General features: G+C 42.9%; 1 protein-coding gene and 1 long non-coding RNA gene across 8 annotated transcripts; both read left to right on the top strand.

Moving 5' to 3' along the window:
- The first annotated feature begins 1,146 nt into the window (after window positions 1–1,146).
- Window positions 1,147–15,611, top strand: rgs14b (regulator of G protein signaling 14b). 7 transcript variants are annotated; one of them, XM_086221426.1, is made up of 14 exons: window positions 1,147–1,312; window positions 5,828–5,849; window positions 5,974–6,125; window positions 6,250–6,342; window positions 7,184–7,327; window positions 8,091–8,304; window positions 8,405–8,505; window positions 9,127–9,339; window positions 9,599–9,672; window positions 9,988–10,114; window positions 10,730–10,811; window positions 13,535–13,584; window positions 13,843–13,945; window positions 14,617–15,611. In XM_086221426.1, exons 1-14 carry the CDS (start codon window positions 1,208–1,210, stop codon window positions 14,871–14,873), a joined length of 1,737 nt encoding a protein of 578 aa, XP_086077552.1. In that variant the 5' UTR covers window positions 1,147–1,207; the 3' UTR covers window positions 14,874–15,611. The 7 variants fall into 7 exon arrangements, with proteins under 7 accessions (XP_086077552.1, XP_086077554.1, XP_086077551.1 ...); XM_086221428.1 differs by having other exon boundaries at window positions 9,596–9,672; window positions 13,846–13,924; XM_086221425.1 differs by having other exon boundaries at window positions 9,596–9,672; window positions 13,846–13,945.
- Window positions 15,612–16,199: 588 nt separating this feature from the next.
- On the top strand, window positions 16,200–21,794 carry LOC147250953 (uncharacterized). The gene is made up of 5 exons (XR_015119031.1): window positions 16,200–16,458; window positions 20,667–20,729; window positions 20,841–20,918; window positions 20,999–21,052; window positions 21,210–21,794. It is a non-coding gene; the product is annotated as an uncharacterized LOC147250953 (long non-coding RNA).
- The last annotated feature ends 1,524 nt before the right edge of the window (window positions 21,795–23,318 follow it).

Genomic DNA, 23,318 nt, shown 5'->3' with positions numbered 1-23,318 from the left:
TGTCTCACAGAAGGTGCAGCAGAACTGACAATAAAACACTGATATCAATGCAAATATCGCAATGACACAAACAATGGTGCTGTTTGTGCGCTCGAGGGTGGAAGCCATGGTGATAACGCTGGTGACACTGATGTTGGTATATTTTTGTAACGTTGAGTGACATTCGGGTTGAAATAAAGATTTTTCAACTGTGCGCAGACATTTAGAGAAGTAAGAAAATGCAGGTACACTCTGTAATCAGCACAGCAGAGGAGTATTCAAGCAAAGTAGCTCACCCTTGCACATGACACAACATGAAAACACAACTATTATCGGAGCTAGAATACTGTTGAGGTCATGCAGGGGCCTCATGTAGTGTATTCATTTGTGTCCAGCAGAGAGTGCTGCTGTTCATGCTTGTGGGCTGCTGTTCGTTGAGACACATTGCCACACACGGACAAAACAAAACAAAACAAAACACAAGCTCTCATACCTGCAATGTTGTTTCAATTTGATAATCTTTAACTGTCTTCAACTGCAAAAACAGTGAAAACAATACACACGTTTCTAAGAGTGAAAACATCACGGGCGCCACATTTAATGAGAACCTAATGCCTTTGACAAATAACGTCACAACTTCACTCGTGTATTTGTATTCATAGCAAAAACGGAATCCTCCATTGCTAAATTTTTACTAGCAAACACTGTTTGGAGGAGAATTCACTTCTACAGTGTTTGACAGCCATAAATCACTCCTGCAACTTTCATGTTATATTTTATCATAAATGTCGCTGAGCTTTAAAGCTGATGAATTGTAAAATTGTGCCATTTTGTTAAATCATTCGGCTAATTTATAGTTTTAGCGCATCTCGGCCCAAATAAGACAGTCTAACACATCTTAATAAATACACTGTATCCTCTTTTATAAGTTTTAACTGCGTTTGCGGTTGAACACAAAACTCAGTCTGCTGCCACTGAATACAAACAGTTTATTTACTTCATAAATTCTCAAGAACCACAAAAAATGTATTTTGACGACCAGGGTTCGACCCAGGCCAGGAGGCAGGAGAGCCGTCTCCAAATGAAGCCGCGCGCTTAATCAGCCGTCCCGCCACACCTGTGTGGAGCCATTCTGCGCATGTCCGGAATCACTGGGAGAAGGTAAACTCAACCATGTCAATTAAGTCGGAGCCGTTTCTCGTCTGAGTCGTCTTGCATCTTCCCGAAGATGGTAGCGTTCAGTGGGCTCTGTCGCAGGTTCTTCCCTCTGGCAAAGGTTGCGGCACAAAAGCAGTTGAGGAAATATGAGAAATGGTGCACTGTCGGCGTCAAGGTAGGACAATTTACAAGAAACCTACCTGCAGTGCACAGTAGGGGAGACCCGGGACGGTTGTAACCTTATTTTTCCTATTCATTCATAATTCTAGCTACTCCGTAACTAACTAAGCTAATAATGACCAAATTTCATATTAAGTTTCACAGACAAGGAGCACTCTATAAAACTGAATTAAATTTACAAATCAGAGTGCTACAATTAAGCCCTCTAGCTTAAAACTGTACACCATTTTCCTACCTGACATTAAAGAGAGGCCATATTCAATAAATATTAAAAGATTTAAGTGACTGCAAGTGACCCCAATCTCCCCTCCTCCAAATAAAACACAAACACACACACTTTCGTGGTAAACAACCACATATTCTGCTGACCCTCCATTCAGTTTTACTAAGAACTGGGAAAAAGTCAGAACTCTGCAATATCACCGACCTGATGTCACAGCGAATGTGGTAGCACACACAGGGAGAAGTCTGACATAAGCAGAATTAGTTTGCAGGGCTGCACAAATTTGAAAAGATTATCTGGGCAGATACTGCGCTAATCGAAGTGTTATTTGTTTTACGTCTTCTGTTGATTTGAAATCTGCTGCTGGCTGGACTGTGATATTGAGTAACTGAGCTGACCTAACATGTCGTTGCCATTTCTTCTTCTATTCATTTGATTTGTGATTGCTGCATCTTTGCAAGCTCCTCCCATCTCTGTTTAGCATATGTATCGATGCATCTCCACACCACAAGACTTGATCAAACATCAATTTGTTGCACGCGGTTTATCTCTCACACGCAGCTGCACCGGAGCACAGTTTGAATTGATGGATGGAAATACCAAGTGAGAGTTATCCGCCTCTGACAAAAGGCAGGTTGACATTGGACTGATGTGAAGTGATGTGAATTTTCTGACTATAGTTGTGAGTTCAATTTGTGCTGGGAACTTCTTTCCTGGCTAGTTCCTTGGACAGAATGGAATGACCTCTGATGTCAGAATACCAACAACTTGGTCGACCTTACAGGGACCCTGAGTTCCCAAACCAAGATGTCTGCTTGTGCATTAGTCATACAAACCTTCTGAAAGTATTCAGATTTTAGCACTTTTATGTTGTAATATTGTCACATTAAGTCAGTGGTGCATTGATCTCTGTTCATATTTTATCTGTAGACATGTTGGCTTGGACGTTTACATGTGCAAAATACCACATGGAATGTTATCAACCGCTGTTATTAAATGGCTGAGATGTAAAGTGTGTGTATGTGTGTTTGTTTGTTTTAAAATACGGAACTTGGGCACATCGAGTGGTACCAACTATCCTGATCCTGGAGAGCACAATTAATATTCCTTGAGGGGAGAAACAAAAGAAAACAAATAGAGATGTTTTTGATTTTTTTTTCAGGAAAATTAATGATCCAAGCCAGTGTTTGACATGTGCTTGAGCATATGTCATAAATTAAAGCCGCATAAATGTCCTCATTCTGATCATGTCGATGACATGAACATGAGAGGTGGGACTCAAGGGGCCAGTATTACCAAGCAAGTTCAACAAGATCATTGTGTGAGCTGGCCTGATGAAACCAGACATCAGAGATGAGCCGAACCCTGATGGCGGCCATCAACCAGCTCAGTAAACTTGGGATTTGTCGGTCTTGTTGGGAGGCTGCTCGCATAAAGTGGGAAGTGTTGGCTCTACATAGATGACCTGTCTTCAGGAATTCCACTTAGATGCTTCAGTCAAAAGAAAAAACTGAAGGCCAAAGATAACAACCAAGTAAGAGCTGTGGTGAGAAGTAAGCAGACTGTATATCAGAAGCTGACATTGCGCATTTGTCGTCCTCTCACATCATAGCATTTCTTAAGACATGGGCTGAGAACAGTTTGATCATAGTAACTCCACTTCCTCTTTTGTGGTTTGTTGCTATGGCAAGACTTCCCTACCCGGCAGGAAGTGACAGGAGTACCCAAGTGATGAGTTTTTATGTGTTAGTGAAGAGTAGAATGTGTTGTGTTTGGGTGGAGCACTCCTCTGTGCCCCAGACAGCGTGAACAACACAAAGGACTCCAGCTTCCAGTGTGGTAACGGTGCCACCATGGCGAAGAATTCTACTTCTCTAGGGATTCCTGTTGGCCTCATGGTGAGTTGCTAACATTTGCTAGGTGTTTTCAATCAAATTTTTGACGTCGAAACAGAAAAAGCCACACTGCTGGGCGAGTTGACTGCTCTACGTTTTCAACCATGATGATGCTTATGAGGTTGACATTTCTAAAGTTTGAGTGAAGCGTCAATCAGTTTCCTGTTTTAGCTTGTACTGTCAGTCTGACCTCAGCAGTGCAAGCACCAGTCAGGCTGTGACGCTCCAGTCGGTTGCTAGTGAAAACAGCCTGGGCCTGTCTGAGTCAGAGGTGGAAACTAGAATATGTCTGTCATGTGTATGTAGGCCGAGCTGCCGTAGGTGTGAACGTACATGAACATATTTCTGGTAAACTTCATCTCATAATCCTCATAGTTCTCTGTTGCTCTGTATGAGAACAAGAAACGTTCCGCCTCTACGATTGCAGTGCGAATTCCTTTTATCAATCCACCGAGGATAACGGAACTTGGTAGCAGTCCCAACAGAACAAGCTAAAAATTAAAAATAGTTTAAAAGCCTTAAGAATAAATACATCTCTATGTACCTTACACCGGAGCTGCAGACCTTGTCTGCCGTTTGATGATTCAAATCTTGGTAAAACGCAGTGTTTGTTTAAGATTAGGACAGATTAGAAACTCTCAAAAACTGCACCATAATCATTTTAATGGGTTTTTCATTAAAAGTAAGAGTAATGTAAAATATCTCATCTTACATCATAACTGCAATATTGGTCTAAATCATGGCAATTGGATGTATTTTCAAAATCGTGAAGCACTAGTCCAGAATACAGCAGAATTTTGGAGTATTCCTGATAACCAGATTGAAAAGCTGAAGTATCAATAAAACCTTACAATGTAATAAGATATAAAGCCAGAAAAAATTGCAATGTGTAAAAGTATAGCAGGCAAGAAATAATGCAACAGTGAGGTGAGGTGAGGTTTTTTTTTTTTGTTGTTGTTGCAGCTGAGATGTTGCACTTCAGGATATTACAAATTTACTCAAGTGTGGTTTCCTTCAAGTACGATGCTATTTTCTTTACTGCAAACAGTTGTAATGCAACATCTATTTTTTGGTGCTAATAGTGACATTCAATTTCAGATAAGTCATCATAAATTCATCAAATTTTTCATGAAATTTGGGGAAAACCTTCCTTGTTTCCTCAGTTGACTCCTGAAACTTGTATAAAGCTCCCAAGCTGTGCGTTTGGAGGACGCGTTCCATGCACGCACAGTAGTTTGCGGGACGATGTATTTATAGACATTACAGGTTGAACAATGGCAGTAATGAACAACAATGTTAATGGCGATTTGCATTCAAGAAGAAGAGGAGCCGTTTTGTCTCTTTTGTGTAGAATTATGAAGACGTCGGTAGCGACAGACCTCTTCACGCGGCCTCTCATCAAATTAGGAGTCCATTATGTTTACTAGCACAAGCACGGATGCTGCTCTCGGGGCATCATTTCACCCTTGCACGTGTGGCACCCTCTGATTAAACTTGAGGCACAGAGACTCTTGTGGCGGCTCCTCTGGCCAACAGCTGGAGTGTTCTCCAGAGCTAACAGTCGTGAGCAAATCCTGAGCATTTTGAAATGGGTGAAACATGGATAGGTTTTTAGTTTGCTGGTGATAATTTGTGACAATTTAGGATTTGGATAGATATGATACTGGGGCAATACATCAATACACACTGAATACTGTCTTAATGAATATCAGGGATTTTTTTTTTTAATAGCAGGAATTGTGATACGGTACTTTTCAGTCGAGCGTGCTGAAAGCAAATGGTAAGTCAAGTTCGTCATACATCTATTCATGAAGTAACAGGTAAAAATCGGGTTCAGTTGGTGGTATCACACTTCTCATGAGCAGCCAGGACCAACATGAGTGCAGAGACTGTTACCATAAAGGAGACCTCTGAACAACATGATACGCTCTGCTTTACCCTGCATGGGAACCTGCGTGTCTGTGGCATGTCGGAGGAGCCAGGAGTCATACTCGGGTCACTTACAAACCGTGTGGGCACCTGATTATGAATGTAAAAGAATATTTAGTGGGCTGTGAAAGCTGAATGAGTTACTGCCATTGGTGTCACAACCACTTCCTGCCACGACTGATGCACTGAACTGCCAGCAGAAAAGAAAAAGAGCCTGCACCTGGTATTCACATTTCACTTCCTAAATATTTGTGTGCTTTTGAAAACATGCTTTAGCTTCTGTGATGTGCATTCTGGACTACAAATATCTCTTAATACGCTGTTAAGGAGATAAACAGTTCAGTGTAGTGAATATTGAAGAGCAGTGAGAAGTATTCCGCCACTCTGACCGCCTCGGTTTTCCCTCTCATCAGACTTTCTCCTAAGATTTTGTGTTCTTCTCTTTTACTGTCTCTCCTCCCAGAGCCAGGCGGTGTCAGACGGAGGTAAGTTCTGGCATTTCTCAGGGTGGAGCATGTCTGTACACGATAGGAGAAACTATCTGATTCAGTCTCTTTCTAGCTGATTCTGTGCTGATAAATGGGTGTGTTTGTGTCTGTATGAGAGTAGAGCTGAATATGTCTGCACGGGGCTGTGGCGGCAGCAGCAGCAGCCTTCCCGGGACTCCAGGCGGAGACGCTGGGCCAGCCAACAGTGTGCTGAGCTGGGCCGTTTCATTTGAAAAGCTGTTGGAGGACCCCTGCGGAGTCAGCTACTTTACAGTGAGATGCCGTCTCTGCACACACGTGCGCACTGTTGAGAGTGCATGCTGTTTTCGGAAATGACTTGCACTGATGTTGACTAACTTCCTCTCACCTGGTGTGTTCAAACACTGTTTCTCCACAGGCTTTTCTCAGATCGGAGGTGAGTGCCGAGAATATTTTATTCTGGCAGGCTTGTGAAAAGTTCAGGAAGATTCAAGCAACCTCATTGGATGAGGTACAGTGACTTTTTCCCTTGTTTTTTTTCCTGTTCTGTGTCATTTGTGACTCACTGTACTGTTGTGCTTTTCACTCTACATTCTGAAAGTCTGGTCCAGCCTTTAAAAGGAGGACAACAATTTGAAATGCCAGTTAACATGGTGGAAGCAAAATGCACTCAACTCCACCCTCAATGGGGTTTGTCTCTGAGCCCCAGGACTCCACAAGGTTCACAGGCTCTTGAAGACAAATTAAAAACCAGACAGGAGACTAAAAAGAAGATTTGAATCAAATTTGATACAAAAACATGTGAAGGCTAAGAGAAAACCAATATAAACTACAAAGCACTCTGCCAAAGTGAACTTTTGGCCCCTGGCCCTTTGTTGTGAGGGGGGCCTTTTACACTTTGTATGTCTGTTCTGTTTGGCGAGAGGGAACAGACAAATACTGCACTGTGGTGCAAATTTCTCTTCCTACATCCACTAGGTGGCGCTAGAGCACACAAACAACATATATTGTGTCCATCACATAAAGACAGCAGTGTACTTTTGATTTGTCACATCTGTCTTGCTTCCAGTAACCATTAAGTGGTGCTGTGACTCAAATTCAGCTTGCAGTTGTCTTCAGGCAAAAGATCTGACCGTGTTGAGTCCAGTTAACTCATTTCAGTCTTGTGTTGTGAAATATAGTCTGACATACTGGTCCGTTACATAGTTGCTGCAGAACCAGTACAATGTGTTTAGACCAGGAATCCAAGAGGAAATAACAGTATCAGTGTTGTGTTGGTTCTTGTTCCAGGAGCTTAAAATAGATACTTATCTTGATGAGCTCCACTAATCCTGAGTTGTCACCCTTTGCAGCTGAAGGCAGCAGCTCGCTCCATCTATGATTCCTACCTGTCTGAAAGCTCTCCTTTTCCAATCAACATCGATGATTCTGCCAAGACGGAGGAGAAGGACCTGGAACTGCCCACACCTGAAATGTTTAGCAAGGCTCAAGCGCAGGTCTGTCTGGAATCCACAGTTCATACGATAAGTCGCAATGTCAGTTTGTCACGATGCCATTTTAAACTTTGATATGATACCGATATGAAGTGTGTGTGTGTGTGTGTGTGTGTGCGGGCGCGCGCATGTGTGTGTACGCCTGAGGAGGTGGAGACGGGAGCTGCAGCAAGGCTACACCACCTAAAAAAACAAACAAACAAAAAACAACGATAAAGGGATGGTATTAATGTCACACTTTATCAATATGCCAGTAATAACACTCAATGAACACTTGATTACTTCTCTGAACTCTTTGAAGAGATCAGAGTGACGGTCCTTTTTAGATGTTTCGACAAATTACAAGTGTTCCCTCCCTTTTATGGATGTTGCTTAGGAGCAGCGGTTGCAAAATGGCTTTTGCAAATCTTCAGGTTTTCCTTCTGCATAACCAATCTCCTACATGTTTCTCTTTCCACTAAAATTAGTCCAGGCCTTGCCATGGCGAGCTTGCCCGCACGCATGTGTGTGTGCCTCCAACTATAGTCATGTGATAGGTTGCAACCACAGTTCTTGGATCAAATGAGTTAATTCCCTATTATTTCACGTGTTCAGCCTTGTGTTAAAATATGATTGTGGATCAGGTCTTTGGTAGTTTCAGTACTGCTAAATGTTAGAAATATAATGAGACTGGCATCATTTCACCATGTGCTACTTTTGACAGCTCTCCTGCGATACGTTGCTGGTGCTTTCGTCAACTGTGTATTCCTGACCTCATGTGTTTCAGATATTTAAGTTGATGAAGATGGACAGCTACAGGCGCTTTGTGCGCTCTCCTCTCTACCAGAAGTGCACGTTGGCAAGTGTAGAGGGCAAACTTCTACCTCAGCTCTCTACTGAACCAGTCCACATGGGGTCCTGGGAGAATGTGGCCAGCCACAGTCCCACCTTGGGTGACAAGACAGGACAGAAAAGGTTACAAAAGAGAGGATCCTGGGGAGGTAATGCCTGTGCCACATCTCGGGCTTTTAACTTTGATGTAAACCGGTTCTCTTTGTCTCACTATCGGGTCTGTTTTTTTGTTCTTGCTGATGTCAACAGACACATCCAATGCTCATGTTTTAGTCTCTCGGAAGGAGTCCCAAATTTCCATCAAGTCAACCAGCAGTGTGGAGCTCGGCTCCCTCTACAGGCAAAAAGAGGTCAGTACAAAACATATGTTAAAGCGATACTTGGCGCAAAAAGTGTTTTGCATCTCAAGTACTCACAAATACGTGGCTTGACCTCATGAAGAGTTTTGCTATGTGCACTCTCTCGCACTCCCTCACCTCTTTGTCAACCATGTTTAGCTTGATGCTAATAGTGAGTGATGGCTAACAACACCTGCAGCAACAAAACTGCCCAAAAACATTCATAGAAAATCTCTAGAGTGTATCATTGGGTATCATCCACAAACACTTGACTGATTTCAGCTCCGAACAAACAATAAACCTCCTGGCTCGACACTGGTCGATAGTAGCACAGAATAACCAGCAGTTGAAGCGCCTCACTCATGCTCTCCCGCATGTACGACTGAATGAAGACACATGGCTAGACACTGATTACACTCTATGATGACCTTGGGACTTTGTAAAGTGATGTTTTTGGTCAGTTTTCTGCTGTAGGTGTTAATCATCATCTACCATTACCGTAATGCTAAACACACCATGCTGGCCCTTTCTGCATTCTGTCGCGAAATAGAATTAATTCAAGAAGGAAAAATGTCAATGTCACCTCAGAGAATTTTTTTTAACCCGTCTACCTCGTCTCCATCTCTAAATAAGAACGGCCAATCGAGTCCCCGCTCCATAGACCAGGGTGCTGGAGGCCGGTTGGGGATGGCGGGGGGTTACTGCTGCCTCTACCTGCCTGATGGAAGTGCCTCTCTGGCTCCTACACGTAACGGCCTGCTCATCAGAGACATGCTGGCCAGCCTGTGTGAGAAGAGAGGCTTCCCACTGAAAGATGTTGTCATCTACCTTCATGGCAAGGACAAGGTGAGCACTTGTGTCTCCTACACACACACACACACACACACACACACACACACACACACAGTCCCTTGGAATAAAAATCATATTTCTATTGAGCAATGAAAATGTTTTGCACCAGGCAGAATGAGAGACTCACCTAACACATCAGCTCAGCCTCGCTGCTTCAGTTTAACTCCCTCTTTTTAAATTGCTACCTTTTGTGTTCAGATAATGACGACATCATCACTCTCTGTCTCATACAATGTTTTTCTTTCTGCAGCAGCCCTTATCGCTCGAACAGGATTGCTCTGTACTGAGAGATCAGCAGGTCTCTCTGGAACTGCGGGTGACCTTTTTGTGAGTTAACTGTGCAACTTCCTTCATTTCCATTTTGTTTTTCTGTCTTTCTCACCCTTGCAGGCTTTCTCACACCCGTTACCTCTGCAGTTTTCACCATATTATTGGAGGGAAGTCCTCATGTTAACACCAGACAGACTAGCTCTCTGAGCCATCTTCATTTAATTATCAGATTAGTGGCCAATGTAAAACAATTTTGGATTTTTTGCAAAAACGCAATTGTCAGTTTACTGCGACTCTAGTGTTTGCATGTGTTTTCATTTTGCTGTTTACTTTGACCACGTAAGTCAGTGTTGAAGTGTTAACTTGTCTTAGGCTGGAGATCGCCTTCACTGGGAAGACAGCAGGGATTGTGGCTAAGTCCAGTAAGACACTGCAGGACGCCCTGTCGGCAGTGCTGCAGAAACATCACCTCAAGCCACATGAAGTCCTGGTCACCATGGTGGGTTTGACGTGTGAAGGACGCTAACATGCAGCGAAGGCCCAAAGTCCTTTCAACTTGAATGGTTTTTGTGTAAAGCCACGCAGTGTTAACAAACTGTTGATTTGAGGACTTTATTTTGATGGCCAAGGTCATTGTCACTACAGACATGTTTTTGTTCATAACTCAAGAATATAATTGTATAATTTTCAAGGAATTTATCGGATGAAAATATATTAAATCTGTATTGTGCTGCAAACTAATAGATGTGCAGGAGTCTGTTGAAATTTCCATTGAAATCTGAGTCTCCTCCTCTAGTGAAGTTTCAGAATCAGAATACTTTTTTCATCCCCAAGAGAAATTCTGTAATTTCGACTTGTAGACTCGTCGCTTCCTCTTCACAAAACAACCAGGACATGTGGCCTCCTCTTTCTCCAGCACAAACTCACTTGTCACATGACAGTCACTTGAAGCTCAATATAAAACAGTGTTTGAAAGAGAAAGTAGCGTATTTCTCTGGAATACGTATCATGACTATTCAAATGGAACGGTGCAGTATTTTCAGTACTGTAATGCAGTAATTTGTATTTTCCTTACATTAAGATGCACTTTCTTCTCATTTGGGGGTCTTTTTAGGTGGGCAGTGATGAGCCTGTGAGCATGAGCAGCTCCATCTTCAGACTGGCCAACAAGACACTACGACTGGACAAAGCTAAAGGTTCAGATACGTTCATCTACTATGGTGTTAATATTTCTTAACGTATACATCTGCACTGCTTTCTCAAAAGCCCAAGCAACCACAGGGTTAAAGAAGGCTTACTGGGCAAAGAATGACAGATGTGATGGAAGCTGACTCCATCCTTCGTCACCTGTCAGGCGTCTCTGATGTGAATGATACCTAGATTTAGCTTTTCCCTTCTGAATGCTACCTGACCTTTGGCTGTTTTCCTCTTTATTTTTTTTTAATGGGTCCTAGAAAATGGTTTTGATTTATTTTATTTTTTGGACGCTTGCTCACTCTTGGCTGGCGGGGTAGAGTGTCTTTTCACCGTCCATTTTACTGCCCTAGTTTCTTTGTCACCGTCTACGTATTCCTCCATTCCCTACTCTGATTTCTTTGGGTGTGTGTCTCTCTCACTCTTCATTCTTTTCTGTGCAGCTGAAATGTCCGACCCCATTTGGTTTGTGGATTGCTCTGTCACTTTGAGTTCTCTCAGTTTATTTGACAAACGCTGAGACACCAGACCCAACTTCACCTCGGATCAGTGCCCCACGCCTCACATTCACTCACTCACTGCATTTAGGAAGAGCAAACTAGATTTGCTTGGATTGCTTCAATCCCAAAATGACCAGTTTAAAGCAACATTATCAGATTCAGATTCAGATGACTTTATTTATCCCCGAGGGGCAATTAATTACACAACTCAAAGCCTGATACAACTATCACAAGCCGACACAATTATTACAGATTGAAAGTAATAATGGTACACTTCAGAATTATGCAACAGTTTTACATTAAAATCGGAGATTGATAATCGTTTTGTTTGTATACTGACTTGCAAAAGGAAAATGGCACCTTTTTATTCCCATGTTGAACCACAAATTTTGTTTTTTTTGTTGAACAAATGCTTTTCACGGTCAAATTTGGGTTGATCGAGTTCAGGGGTACTCAAATACAAATCTTAAAGGGCCACAGTTTTTATAGTGAGTCAAAGGTTCCATTTTTTGAGGTCCGGCCATATGCAATAGTACTGTAATATTCAAAATAAAATGCCCCTTTCATTCAAATCAACAACAAAAATGCAAACTAAAGTAAAATGTCATTTCCATTTTGACATAAATTGAAATAAATAGTCGAATAAAACAAACATGACCCCCCTTCATGAATCCAAAACAAATATGTCAGGAGGGGGTTAGGAACACTTTGCCTTTTGAATATAAACACAAAGAACCACAAGGAAGAAGGAAAAACGTATTTCTGTCCGATGGTGAATCAAGCATCTCAGGAGTTCCAAACTAACATAGACGCTCACGTCTAAGCAAATGTCCCTTTCAGTTTAACAAACTGATTAATTTTAAAAATTGCTCCAGAAACAAAAGAGACGAGTCCTGGCTTATCGCGTCCGGGGGGTGGGGGTGCGAGTGAAGCGCAAGTATGGTCGCTTGTGGATTACCTGTTTACCTGTGTGTCTGTATGTGCTTCAGCCGTGAGGGCAGTGTGGAATATGAACACGGCATTTGGGGTTTAAAAAAAAAAAAAGCTCCAGCCATTCGGGAAAACTCCTGATCCTCCCAATGGCCACTGTACCTTGACGTGCTGACCCAACCAAAACACACAGTGAAGGAATAGCAGTTGGGGGGCCACAAATAGGTGGCCGGTGGGTCGCATGGATGCAGCCCAGGGGCCGCCTACTGAGGACCACTGAACTAGTTAGATCACCTACAAAAGAGAATTAAACTCAAGACACTTAAATTGTGATTAATGAGGGAAAATTTGCTGCGCTAATGTTGCTGTTTTGCCTCTTTGCATATTTATGCAAATTGAAAATATTCAACTTGTAGCTGCATTGTGAATGTAAATCAGAATGAAGATTTTCCTGACATCTTGGTCATCCTGTTGAGTCAGGAAATTAAGGACAAGCTCATGACGTGCTCCCTCGCTCCTGTTTTTATGCACCTAGAACCAAACAGCTGATAAGTTGGACCGCTACAGAGGCGTTCAAGCTTGCGGCAGATTTGGGGATGATTTGGCAACATGGGGCAGCTGCTGGTGGGACACCATGTAAACTGTCCACAGCTAGTGTGGCGATGGCGTCTTGCTAGCCTGCGTACCTGGCCACCAACCATGAGGGCGAGTTGATGGTTAGCTTGAATTCCTGACGATGTCATGAGCTGCTGCAAGCGAGGACGGCTGTCAAGGCATTCGTCAATACTCGGTGTCTAAGGCCAACAGATTTGGTTGGCAAAAGGTTTCAACACCTACATTCTCGCCTAAAAAAATTACACATAGGGTCATAGTAGTACAGCAGCAGCAGTAGTCGTAGTAGTAGTAGTAGTGGTAGTTGTATTCTTCTCCTTGTTCCTGGACAGGAATACTCAATTCATGGTCTCTCGAATACACACAGATGACAATGACCAACCTTGCATGAATGACCAGTGACCAAACTCCTGCAAGTAAAGTGAGAGGAAAATCATCTTTGTGGTGTGTGTATGTGTGTATGTGCACGCGGCTCTGGAGCATTGCGAGTCCTTCGCTCTGACCAACATGAATGCACTCGAGTCCTGTAATTATCATTCGTAGCAAATGTTACATTTCATTGCTTTAATTCTCAAGAAATATTTTCTCTGGCTGATCAGCAACCTGGAAATGACTTGGTACCAGCTGTGAATATTTTGCATTCTTCAGTAGAGACTGAGTTCTTTCTTGTGTGTTTTGAGCAGGAAGAGACCAGAACGTCTCCAGGATCAGCTGGACGGCTGCGTCCACACAGGTGGGTCAGTGCTCAGCGGCTGACTGCTTGTTTCTTCCGCTGTTTGATGTTAAATGATGAAGACATGGAAAGAGTGGAAAGAAGAGTGGTGGACTGTAATGAATGAATTTTTCTGTATACAACCAGAGCTTGTTGATATTCATGGGCAGTTCTTCACCAGCATCAAAGTTGAATCCTTGTCTGACATCTAAAATGAGTCTTCTGTGACTGGACTGTCTCATGATATTTGGGCTCCATGTTTATTTGTCTTGGTTCCAGCAGGGAGGAGAAGTGAGCGCAGGCGGCCCAGTGGCCCGATCATCACTTCACACAGGCGGAGCCAAGACTCAGCCAAAGCCCAGTAAGAACCGCGACATGGATGGTAGGACATCTCAGCAGTATGTAGGAGGGTTGCGTGATGCGCTGAAATAAACTGTAAGACGAGGAGACCGCCAGAGACTCTATGCCAAATGTAGTTTTGCCTCGATTTGATTTTATATTTGTAAACAATTTATCAGCTTTAGTCTGATAGGATTACAACATGATGACTTTTAATGTCCAAAGATAAAAGGGTTAAAAACAGTACTCTCATCACAAGGTTTAATTAATTTGACAGTGATTTCAGTATCACGCAATCTTCCTCCATGAATAGAATAGAGATGGATGAACTAAATACTAATTTCATCATAAATCTAACACAAGTGTACAGGAAGGAAGCTGAAGGAAGAGTTTAAGAATTTCTTTTTTCTTTCTGACCTTCAGGAAATACACTCAGTGACACCAAGCTGCAGTCCAAAATTGCATAAATCATTGTTCAGGGATTAAGGAATATGTTACTGTTCATTGCCCTGAATACAGAGAGGTGACAAAACCAGTGAAAACCTACTAGCAAGTTTGGCCATCACGCTCTGCCAGGACAGCTTCAGTTCCCATTAATGGACTGTGTGGAACACTGTATAGGAGTGTAGTAGGGAGTAGAGCATGAACTGCAATTTTGAATGAATACCAGAATTTTCATGAGCCTGTGTGTGTGTGTGTGTGTGTGTGTGTCAGTGTCAGGGTTTCTGGACATGCTGACAAGGGCCCAGTGCTCCAGGGTGGATGACCAGCGAGGTCTCCTGACTAAAGAACAGCTACAGGTTCCTCTGTTCCTGCAACTGCCCCCAGACAAAGAACAGTACACGCAGCTGGACCAGTCCAGCACCACCAGAACCTCTACTGCAGACTCAGAGGAGATTTCAGAGGACAAGGCATCACCTTCTAGTTCGGCGGAATCTGAATCCAAAGACTTGAGGGAAACTACACTTTGAAATATTTGATTTCAGGATGGAAAGAGAAAAGGACGAAAGCTAAAACGCAGCTCTTGCACTGTCACGTTGCCAGCCACGTCGAGACAAAAATCCTTTTTTTTTTTAAAAAAAGTGAAAAATGGCATAGCACTTTTTTTTAAAAAACAAAATGTTTACAAATAAGCTCTGAGATGGCCACATGCTACCAGTAAAGAAGAGGGATCATGGCAAGCATTTATAGTTTCATTTTAAAACACTACATATTCCTCTGGGAAAAGTGTTTGCAATGAATTATTTGTTGCCACATTGCATGAAAAGAAGTTTTAGGTCAACCTGAAGCAAATGTTGGCGAGGGTTTCCTGATGATCAGTGATACTGTCCACATTACATGCTTCACATCTGCAATTGCAGCCGTAACTAACATGTTTCTGCCCAGGACTGTCCAGTTTTTGAAGTGTGTTGCACAATGTTTTATTTTTATTTCAAGTAATATTATTGAATCTTTTACCCAGATGACTTTTAATATTTGATTGTCTTTGTGTGCTTGTTTTCAAATCCGTTTGCGGTGCATAAAAAAGAATTCAGTCCATTTAGTTTGCTGTGATGGCACTTTTGGTCAAGTCCTGATTTCCCATCGTCAACTCCATCTCAGGGTTCAGATTATTAACCAGTAATGTGATATTGCAGGGAATAAATTAGTAGTTGTGATACCCAAAATATCTCACAGGGTGCATCCAAAGAATAAAAATGTTTTGTGGTGAAATATGATCTGTACTGTCTTTTTTTGTTTGTTGTTGTTATCAGGAAACGCTGTCAGGTTTCATCTTTCAGCTGTCAGTGAGGATTTTTGGATGGTTGGCTGAGGTCAGTTTCCTGCTTGACAAATGCTACGTGATTTGATTTTAAATGTAGAGCAGCTGGACCCCTGTAGGGAGGATGTGGAGCTCAGGAAAAAAAAAAGTCTCTCTGTCACCCTTTATATTTGGTGCAGTCTCCCTCTAATACGCTTTCACGTAATGTCATTTTTGGATAGTGATGGTGTGGGATCAGTGAGTCCCTGTGATTGGCTCTTCATCGAGGGTTTGTAGCCAATGACTGGCTTTATTTGTCTACAGACTTGTTGCTGGAAGTTGTTCCATTTGAGGAGTCCAGGAGGGATATTCTCAGGCATATTTCTGTGTAGGTTACAGAACAAATTAGATGAGTCATAGGTGGATTTCTCCTCATGGATGATGTCAGCGGAATGAGTATTCCAGGGCTACGTGACAGCATGAGGTGCGGGAAGCATCTCAGTCACCCACCCTGCATATTTCATGTAAATATTCATTAACCTCTGTCCGTGAGCAGAGGAAGAGCCTTATATGATTATCACATTGCCACTTCCTAACTGGAGACATTAGTGTAAAGAGTCCTGGTTAGCACATCTGGTGATATATATAAATATGATGTGTGTGTGTGTGTGTTCATCCATGCATGAATGGTGCGTCGGTGGAGCTATGAATGGGCAGAGTGGGGTGTGCTCTCACACACACTATCGCAGCAGTGACATGAGGAGTGCCATCTACTCCGCCGCACGTCTGCACTGAGAGAAGAGGAGGAAAAGGAGGTGAGTGTGGCAGCTCATCGAGCTGATTTTTTTTGGGGGGGGAGGTCGATTGCTTGAGCTTGTTCTCTCAGAGGATGCGTCTGCTTGCCCTTCTCTCTCCCTGACACTCCCATCATTCATACTCCTGTCATATGTCCTTGATTTAATATCTTCATTCATAAAAGAAAAGCACGAGATGTTGAGCCGGAGCTTGTGAATAGACTGAGCTTTATTTAAAACATTAGGATGGATTAAAAAGAAAGCTATAATATCTGGAGGTGTTTATTTGCTGAGATCAATCCTCTGCTAATGAAAGCTCTAAATGGTACTCACTGTGCCTTGGAGAGTCATGAGAGGAATACATAAATGGTGTCAAACAGAAGCCATGGATGAGATCAGTACATCTACATTAATGTGGGATGAAAGCACTGGGAGGTGTCTCTGCTGTATGTTGTTAAAATGGCAGCGGCTCCATCAGCACCGAATTAGGTGAGGTGCACAGCCATCAACCAGCTTGAGGTGTGTGTGTGAGTCTGTCTGTCTGTCTGTCTGTCTGTGTCGGCTTCATGATGATTGGGATTGTACTGAGGTAAATTTTTTTTTTTTTTTCTAAAAAGGCGACTGATGACTTCCAGTTCTCTTCAGATTATACCTTCGGTAAGAAGTTGTATTGGCAAACAGACGAATGGAAGGACAAATACAGGAAGACGGTTGGGAGTGGCATTGTGTCTGCAACTTACTGTACCATTCTCTTTCCTGCTCTTTAAATTGTTCACACTGAAATAAGCACAAGACGTTCTCTTCATGTTCTCCCTCCCGGTTGGGGAGTTAATTACTGTCGACCCTGCGCTCAAAAGAGTTGAGCTGAGCCAATCTCTGCTGGTGTTTTAAATCTCACGCATAGATTTGCTTCTGATGTCATGCAGATGTTTGCGTTGGTGGTGTCCTTTTATTAAACTTTTCTGTCACTGTTCACTTCCTCTCCCTCTTGCCGTGTTTCAAAGTGATCATGGGTGGAATAAAAGGGTGGAAAAGACTGCGAGGCAACAGATTCTGTCTGCCCAGCCTTGCAGAAAGACTTCTTGAGTAGCTTTTAAGGCTTAGATCCGTGCTTTACTTTTGTGTGGCGTGCTCATGCCTTCGTAATAATGTATGAGGATTTTGTGCATTTGTGCGTGTACACACTGCCACAAAAGACGTTGGGTTTTTGGATGTCACCTTAGTTGTTGCTTGTTTGCACATGTGAACTAATAAACGGAGAAGCGCCATTCTTTCTTCCTTGCTCCGGCTACAAAGGAGGCCCAGCTCAGCTTCGCTTTTGCAGTCCTGCATCACTCGTGAACAATGGAGAGATTCCTCACCCGCGGAGGGGCGGCGACAGGAAACCACTGGGAGAGACGGAGTGAGGCAAGCGGGCAAATCATCCTCATTTGGGTCATTTCCCTCAGGTGGTTCGAGACAGCACTCAGGAGTCACTGAATTACTGCCCTGCTGAGATTAGCCTCTTACAGTAAGTGCATGGAGAACAACAGCCTTGTACCTCTGGCTGTGCCACCAGAACCAACATACGCACTGGTGTGCATAATGGGCTGGTGACACTCTACTGGCTCAACCCTTCTGGTACAGTCCACTCTACCAAACGCCTGCTAGCAGGTCCAGTTTGCCACAGATCCTCTCCAGCTGAGACTTGGAGCTTCATTGTGGTCATAGACCAAGTTACCTAGCTAATCCCAGGATGTGACGTTCAAGGCAGATTGAAAACACCGGGACTTGAACCAACTGAGAAAGTACATCTACAGTCTACAGTCTACAGACCAAACCAACCGCTGATCAGCAGAATTCTCCCGCTGTATTGAAATGGTGGACAAAGAACTATCAGTTTTTGGAAATCACTCATTCCTACAAGGGTCAAATGGGACTCTATTAAAGTATTTCTCAAATGATGAGTAAAACCGAAATACAACTAAAGTGAGAGGAAAGATAAGATTATAGGCAGCGGAAAACAAAAATCCTACCAATAAACTAGCGTGTTATAATGTTCTAGAAAAGAATTTCAGTTGGCATGATATTAAAAAAAAAGATCCCATAAAGAGGAAACTCCCCATTTATATTCAGCCTTGTGTGTGTTGAGTCAATTGAACTTTGGCTTCTGATTTTGGATAGACCTTGTAGACCAAGCAAGCAAAAACCAGCTAACACTATGAAGTGTGATGACGTGTGTCATGTGGTTGTTTCACAGACGTAATTTGCCTCTCACCCCGGGCTAATTGGTGGATGTTGCTATCACCTAGCGAGGATACACACGCATGTATCATAGGGAATTACCAACATCAGACATCTCTGTTTCCTATTTGTATTTTATTGTGTGACTTTCTACTTCAGCAACTTATGTAATCACCCTCAGGCTCAATGTTTGGCCAAAGGCATTTTGGCACTGTATTTTTAATGCCAGGAAATGAATATCCTGCAGTAAACATCTTCCATCTCTCAATTTGAGGCTCTCCACAACTTTGTGGTGCTGAAAATGCAGCAGGCATTTACTTTCAAGCAATTTTCTTTCTTACTATTTCTCTTCTTAATATTAAAAAGTGAATCCAAGTGCTTTATAAATTTCATTTTTCGACAATGGGATTTATAAAGTGGGCGCTTGGTTGGCCAGGTAGAACAGCTGGTCTAGAATCGGCTGGTCTGGCTCTTTCTTGTCTCAACTAAAATTTTCTTCCATCCCTCTCAGGCTATCCTTGTCTCTCTACTTTCACTGGCCTTCCCTGCTGAGGTCAGTGAGTTCCTGTTGATCAACTCCCATTCATTCTTTATGAGCCCTCGGTGGAACATTTCCTGTAAAGCAGCTGGCTGAACTGGAAAACAGGGCACCTGACAGTTCACTGGCAGTGGACTTTCTACATTTTATTTCAACTTTGGCTCAGTTAGAGAATTAAAAAGTCATAGCTGGTTTGCTTTACTTGTTACTTGCCCATGAGATATGGCTGAAAGCTTCAGACACACCAATTTAGCAATTCGATCTTGAAACTGCTGTTCCTAATCAAAGCGTTCCTACTAAGACTTCTCGATATTCACGTTCTTAACATTTATTACTTTCCCATGAAGAGCGGTGTTGTGTTCTTTCTTATTATTAGAAGCTTTCTATCATTAGAACACAAAAACCTATAAACCTCCCACGCTCACACTCACACACACTGTTGATGACAGGAAGTGTTTTGATCTGCTTCGACTCGTCAGATGTCAGACAGAAGCAGGCATCGACAGGCAGCATATAAAATTAGTCTCCTGCAAATTGAGCCAGAGACCCAGTGGGGTTTTGTTCCTGCCCACCAGGACTCCTGACACCAGCTGTGGATCTGCCTCTCGCTGTCGGCTGCTGCTCTGCTGGGGGTTTGTAGTTCTTCAAAAACTCGCCTCTAATGATTGAAGGTGCTAATATCGTCCCAGCTCTATCCACTTCAAATTGCCCCATGTTTCTTGTACATTTGTATTTTTGTAACAGATTTTAATCAGAAACCTCTGCTAGTTGGGAGGAGCAGTAACTGCCAGGGAGGTAACCCCAGTTCTATGAGTGCACCAGTGTCTTAACAGCTAGGAAGCTAACAGCTGAAGGTCTCTAGGTAAAACAGTTGATCTTGGTGCTTGAAGCCCTGATGTGTGACAGGTTGGCCCACCACTGAATGCTGCTGCCTGACGGGGAGTCAGGGCCAGTCATACAGCTGTCTGTGTAAACTTCTCACCCCTCTTGGTTTGAGTTGCTCCGCACATTTGAAATCCATGTGTGAAGGCAATGAGTATCTATACAGGACGTGAGTGAACTTCAGGTCCGCGTGTGTCCCGAGGTCTAAAGATTACGCAGGAATGGTGATAACATTTTCCATAAAATTAGTCAGAAGGTTTGTTTAGATGAGTTGTGACACTGAGATTCCTGTGTTGACCCTGAATCTGTCTGGTTATCCAACTCGCGGTCGATGGTGATGCAGGGACCCCGGGTGAATCATGTACACCAGGCTTGGTCAAAGAAACATCTAGAAAAATCACAGAGCAGCATATGGGATTGAGTCTGAGGGGCCATCTAGTGATGATGGACCAACACTGCAGATCTGTCAGGAAATCTGTCATTGGCTGGCGCCTCTTGCAGGATTAATCTGGCATGTCTAGCTGATCATACTTCCGTGCAGGGTGACCACTTCATCAGATTTTCTGTCTCTTTTGTCTCCTTCCAGAGTTTTCATCAGAGCTGACTTTCTTGAATCTTAAAGTCCACCATGGAGCAGAAGACGAACGAGGTGTGTAAAATCAGAATAAACCAAATGTACGTGTCATTTGATCCTCTTTTAATGCAACCTTCTCTCTCTCTCTCTCTCTCTCTCTCTCATTCTCTCTCTCTCGCTCCCCAGTGTCCCACCAACACCTCTCCTCAGAAACACATGAAGAACAGGTCCAAATCCACAGAGGAGATGCAACAGTCGAAGAAGGTGAGCGCCAAGAGTGAGCTTATATCACCTCACTCGCTCTTATCTGACATTAGATCTAACTGCCTCGTGTCACTCTGCAGGCCTTTTCCACACAGAAGTCCCTCCCAGGCAGACCAGAGCTGGACAGAGTGAAGGTGTGTGTGTTAGTGTGTGTGTGTGTTCTTGTATTTCATTTGACTTGTATCTCGAGACAGTTCGTCTTTCATATTGGAATTATCTCGAGTGTTGCATTGTATTCAAAGAGTCACTGCAAGATGACTAAGAGCTTTTTTGTGTCTCCTTCTGTTGCAGGAGTGTCCCGATGGCTCCGAATCACCTTCGTCCTCCACCGAGGATCTGAAGGGATAAATAAAACCTTCCATCTTATCACCATTAAAAAAAAACCACAAACACACACAAAAAAACATCCTGCATAGAAATGTACACATGTGAACGGGGAAACACAAAAATGATCAGAAACTATGTAATGAAACATGCGAGTAAGGAATTCATAAGTTGAGGAAACCTGAAACCCACTGAGACAATGGCATGAGAACAAAAAATAATTGTGCTGTGCGTGTTGTATACATACCCGACCGTGAAGTGAGAATAAAGTGATGTATCGAGTGATTCCATCTGAACATCCTTGTCAGGAGTAAAAGCTCCGAGCACTGAAAAACATTGATTTTGACAGGAAGTGTTGCACGACGAAAGCAGAGGATACAGCTCACACCTACAGGGAATATTTTCTCTGATCAGGAACTGAAGTGTACACCCGTCAGTCGTGGATCAATTAGTACATTCACAGCAGATATTTTCCATTGTGATATAACGGATCAAAATACCAACGTCGAGTTTGTTTTCATCCTCTTCCAGATCACATGCACACTTCTTATTTCCCCAGGAATCAGAGGAGAACAGTTAATGGATATTTGTTTTAAAGCCTGTGATTTAATCTGATGAATAGAAGAGTTGTTTTCTTCATCACTTTGGCAGTCGCACAAAATGAACTTCACTTCCCGTCAGAGAGGAAAGCAGAATTTGTGACACCAAAACATAATATAACTGATAACAGGGCACACAGAGTAAAACACACAGTGAAACTCAATCTTAACCGCTAAAGGTGCCTTATAGCGCCTCCTAGAGGTCGGAAAAGATTATTTTTTTGTAGTGACAAATCAGTCACATTGTGTAGCTGAACTTGCAGTTCAGATAGATGTCAAGTGGACAGTTAAAAAAAAAAAAATTTGATGAACATTTCATAAAACTTTTAAAGCACAATTGACATGAAAGATGAGATAAGATCAGGAGTCACATGGCGCAGCTGCTCAGAAGTGCAGCTACAAAAACACTGACTGATAAAAAGAAAACAGAATAGAATCAAGATCCAGTGTGGAATACAGTCAAAAATCAACACAATGACTATGTACTCATATACATCTTGTATTTTTCACAGATATGAGAGAATGTGGCTATATACAGACATACAGGCACAGAGATAGACGTCGTAGTACACACGCTGAGTATCACTGTTTTCAAGCACTAGGAGTAGAACTTTACAAGATAGTTAAAAGTATAATCAGCACAATAATACCACATTTGAAAAAGTAAAAGACAGTCAAATTAAATACGCAGAGTATTCACCTGAGGTAGATTGAAAACTGATGCAAAATTCACCCAAAACCTTTTTACGGCCTTGTGGCAGTGACACACGTGAAAGGAGAGATATGTGTCGGTTTTTGTTTTGCTTTTGGCCTTCGCTCACTCTCTTTTCCATATCGCTCGTAAAATCGAATCATATCCGCAGAGGACGGTGACAGAACCACCAGCCATGTGTCAGAGATTCTTCACTGAAATCAGACCACAGCACATTTATTAGCAGGCCAGTGTGGAACCTTTCCTCGCAGCTTTTGTGTGTGTGTGCGTGTGTGTGCGTGCGTGCGTGTGTGAGACCCTGTGTGGCCTCTGCTTGGTTTATCCTAGGGGAGAGCAGCAGCGGTATCAAACCCTCTGTGACTTGCACATTTGAAGCAAGGATTAGCAACATGGCAGAGGAGGGTTTTTTTTTTTTTTTTGCCAACTGGAACTGATTTAGCCAGTAATGTGTGTGTGTGTGTGTGTGCGTGCGTGTGTGCGCGCGCGCATAAATGATTAAACATGTCTCTCTTTCTCTGCCATCCTGATTCTTAACAATTCCTCTCTTTGCAACACTTCACAGCGGCAATTACGGCTCCAGTCCAACAGAACAACAGAACTATTATCTCTGAGTCCCAGCACTCATCACTATTTAGAAAATAACTCCGCCAAGGGGGAGGGGGGTGGGGATGACGGGGTTATTAAGTTCTGCCTCTGGTAGGTCAGCAGGTTTGTCATCAGATTCGGTTGAGAGCACTGCTGATATGACAGAACTGTAGCTGCACA

The sequence above is a fragment of the Aulostomus chinensis genome, chromosome 13 (genome assembly GCF_037954235.1).
Source record: "Aulostomus chinensis isolate RoL2024-O1b breed Wild chromosome 13, RoL_Achi_v1.0, whole genome shotgun sequence".
In the NCBI taxonomy this organism is placed as follows: Eukaryota; Metazoa; Chordata; class Actinopteri; order Syngnathiformes; family Aulostomidae; genus Aulostomus; species Aulostomus chinensis.
This window is presented reverse-complemented; position numbering and strand designations above follow the sequence as displayed.